At 56.8% G+C, this 2243-nt stretch overlaps 1 protein-coding gene across 1 annotated transcript in view; it reads right to left on the bottom strand.

The window, feature by feature from the left end:
- Positions 1-355: 355 nt before the first annotated feature.
- The window catches only part of ASB18 (ankyrin repeat and SOCS box containing 18), an 8548-nt gene continuing 6660 nt past the window's right edge, over positions 356-2243 (bottom strand). The window contains exons 3-5 of the mRNA XM_026048529.1: positions 2022-2243; positions 1077-1190; positions 356-541 (exon numbers count right to left, since the gene is read on the bottom strand). The exon at positions 2022-2243 is cut by the window's right edge and continues 328 nt beyond it. Coding sequence (XP_025904314.1) covers positions 356-541; positions 1077-1190; positions 2022-2243 — 522 coding nt within the window. The remainder of the gene's footprint in view (positions 542-1076; positions 1191-2021) is intronic.

Below are 2243 nucleotides of genomic sequence, written 5' to 3'. Positions count from 1 at the left end.
CGCCCAGGGCTTTGGAGGTGTCCCTGTGGGCCCAGCCAAATCCATGCAGGGGTGAATCCTGGCCCCAAGAAGTGACATGAGATCCATGTGAGGTGGTGCATGTGCCCGCCCATCTGCTGCTTTGTACAGCTCCTCTATAATGAATGTAAGTTCACATCCTTGTACAAGCGACCAATCACTTTATTACTCCTTATAATCTATTTAAGGCACCATTAATAATAATAACAAAAATAATAAAAAACTTACAAAGCTACAGCTCAAGGCACTCTCCAGATACGTGATAAATCCTGAGGACACCACCAGCACATCCATGGGAGCAGGGCAGCTCCTCGGCTCTGCGGCCGCGCTCAGCCCTTCAGCGCAGCACCCCTTGGGGCTCCAGCAGCAGGTAGCCGTGCAGGGGCTCGGGCAGGGGCAGCCGGGGCACCAGGCGGTAGCACTTGCTGCCCAGGGCCCTGCGGACGGCAGCGCGGCAGAGGTGCTGCAGGCAGCGCGCGCTGCCCGCCAGCCCGAAAAGGGACTCGTAGAAAGTCCGGTGCTGCTGCAGGGAGAAAGGGAGGCGGGAAATGAGCACCAGGGCAGTTTTTTAATTTTATTTATATATGTTTTTCTTTGTATATGTGTTTTTCTGTAATTGAGCTGTATGTTTTTACTGTGTGCGGGAAGCAGTATCCTCATGGGAAGCCTTAAAGGCTTTTGGCCCTTGCGGAGGGGATGTGGGAGAGGTCTGCCAATACTGAGGATGGGAAAGGCTGCTGTGAACAGCCTGGGGGTTGGCCCCGATGGGGGCAGCTTTTCCCTAGCTGGGAATAAAACTGGTTGTGGTGTGAGCTTGACAGTGTCATGGTGCAGTGCAGGCCTGGTTATCTCCTGGAAGCTGCTTGCTTAAGGGTACATTATCCTTTCTCCTTGGAGAAGGATGGAATGGGATTTCCCTCAAAGGAAGAGTCCAGGAGACCCCCACATTGATGGGCTGGGACCTGCATCCCATCAGTTGGGGTGACTGGGATGCCTAGACTTGGTGGGCAAGCCCCACTGCCAGGCTGGCCCTGCACAACCGCCCAGCACCATCCCACCTGAAACACCTCCTCTGGCACCGCCTCGGCCCACTTCTCCATCACGGGGATTTGCGAGTAGGAATTGAAGAGGATTTCAATGACCTCTGGTACAACTGCACAGGACTCGAGCACCTACAGTGAGGTGGAGGAAAAAAGGAGGAGACAGGAAAAAATCTGGAGAAATTCTTCACAGAGGAGCAGAGTCTTGGAGCTGGGGAATGCTCAGCTAGTCCCTCCGCTTGCTGCGGCTGCCGTAGGGTTGCTATCTGCATGCTCTGCTTGGGTGTCCCCAGCTCTCTGTGTCACTGCTTTCTCCAGATGTGGATTTTTTTTCAACACATTTTAGCTCATGCATGCTAAGTCAGGGTCATGTTTGCTTCCCCCTTCAATGTAAACCCAATGGCAGTCATAGTTGTAAGCAGGTGCTGCTCATAGCTGATGTATCAAGCAGGCGTCCCCTGTTTTCAAGACAGGAAGGACAGCCCTCATTTCTAACCCTCCATGACAAGGTGAGTTTCAACCTATCCTTCATCCCGCTTCTTCTTCTGGGCTGGTTTCCTGCCGTTCAACCCCTTTGCTGGGTCACATCTACACCTTGGTGTCCATTGCTCCTGGCAGTGATGGAAACCACGGTGAGGGAGGCCCACCTCCCTAGCCACTTGGGTGAGACTCTTGAGCCCCTGCTTTGCCTTCCAAAGTGTTTGGGTGCTACTTGCAGAAGGACCCAAGGGACCTAGGTGCATTGGGATAGCAGGGTGCATTACCACAGCACTCCTAGGTACTCCTCTGCTCATCCCTTAAGGTTGATCTTGTTGCTGGCCTCCTGAACCTTCACCAATATCTCCCCCACCACCCACCTCCTCCAAGGATGACCTTTCCGGAGCCATTTGCCCCCTCTGCGTCCCCCGGCATGCTCAGAGGAGAAGCCCAGGCCCCCGCGCCCGGCCCGGGAGGAGCTCGCACCTTCACGAAGGCGCCGGGCCAGATCTTCTGGGAGCCGTGGTTGAGCAGCAGCTGCACGCAGAGCTGAGGCCGCCGCTCGCGCGCGCGCGCGGCCGCCCGCAGCGCGCAGCCCAGCGGCGAGAGCCCGTCGTAGTCGAGCGCGTTGGCGTCGGCGCCGCGCCGCAGCAGGCAGCGCGCCAGGCCGTGGTTGGCCTGGCCGCAGGCGCGGTGCAGCGGCCCGCG

The sequence above is a fragment of the Nothoprocta perdicaria genome, unplaced genomic scaffold (assembly GCF_003342845.1).
Source record: "Nothoprocta perdicaria isolate Ctin4 unplaced genomic scaffold, notPer1 scaffold_11, whole genome shotgun sequence".
Classification (NCBI taxonomy): Eukaryota; Metazoa; Chordata; class Aves; order Tinamiformes; family Tinamidae; genus Nothoprocta; species Nothoprocta perdicaria.
The sequence above is the reverse complement of the archived record's forward strand: the minus strand, read 5'-3'. Positions and strand labels throughout refer to the sequence as shown.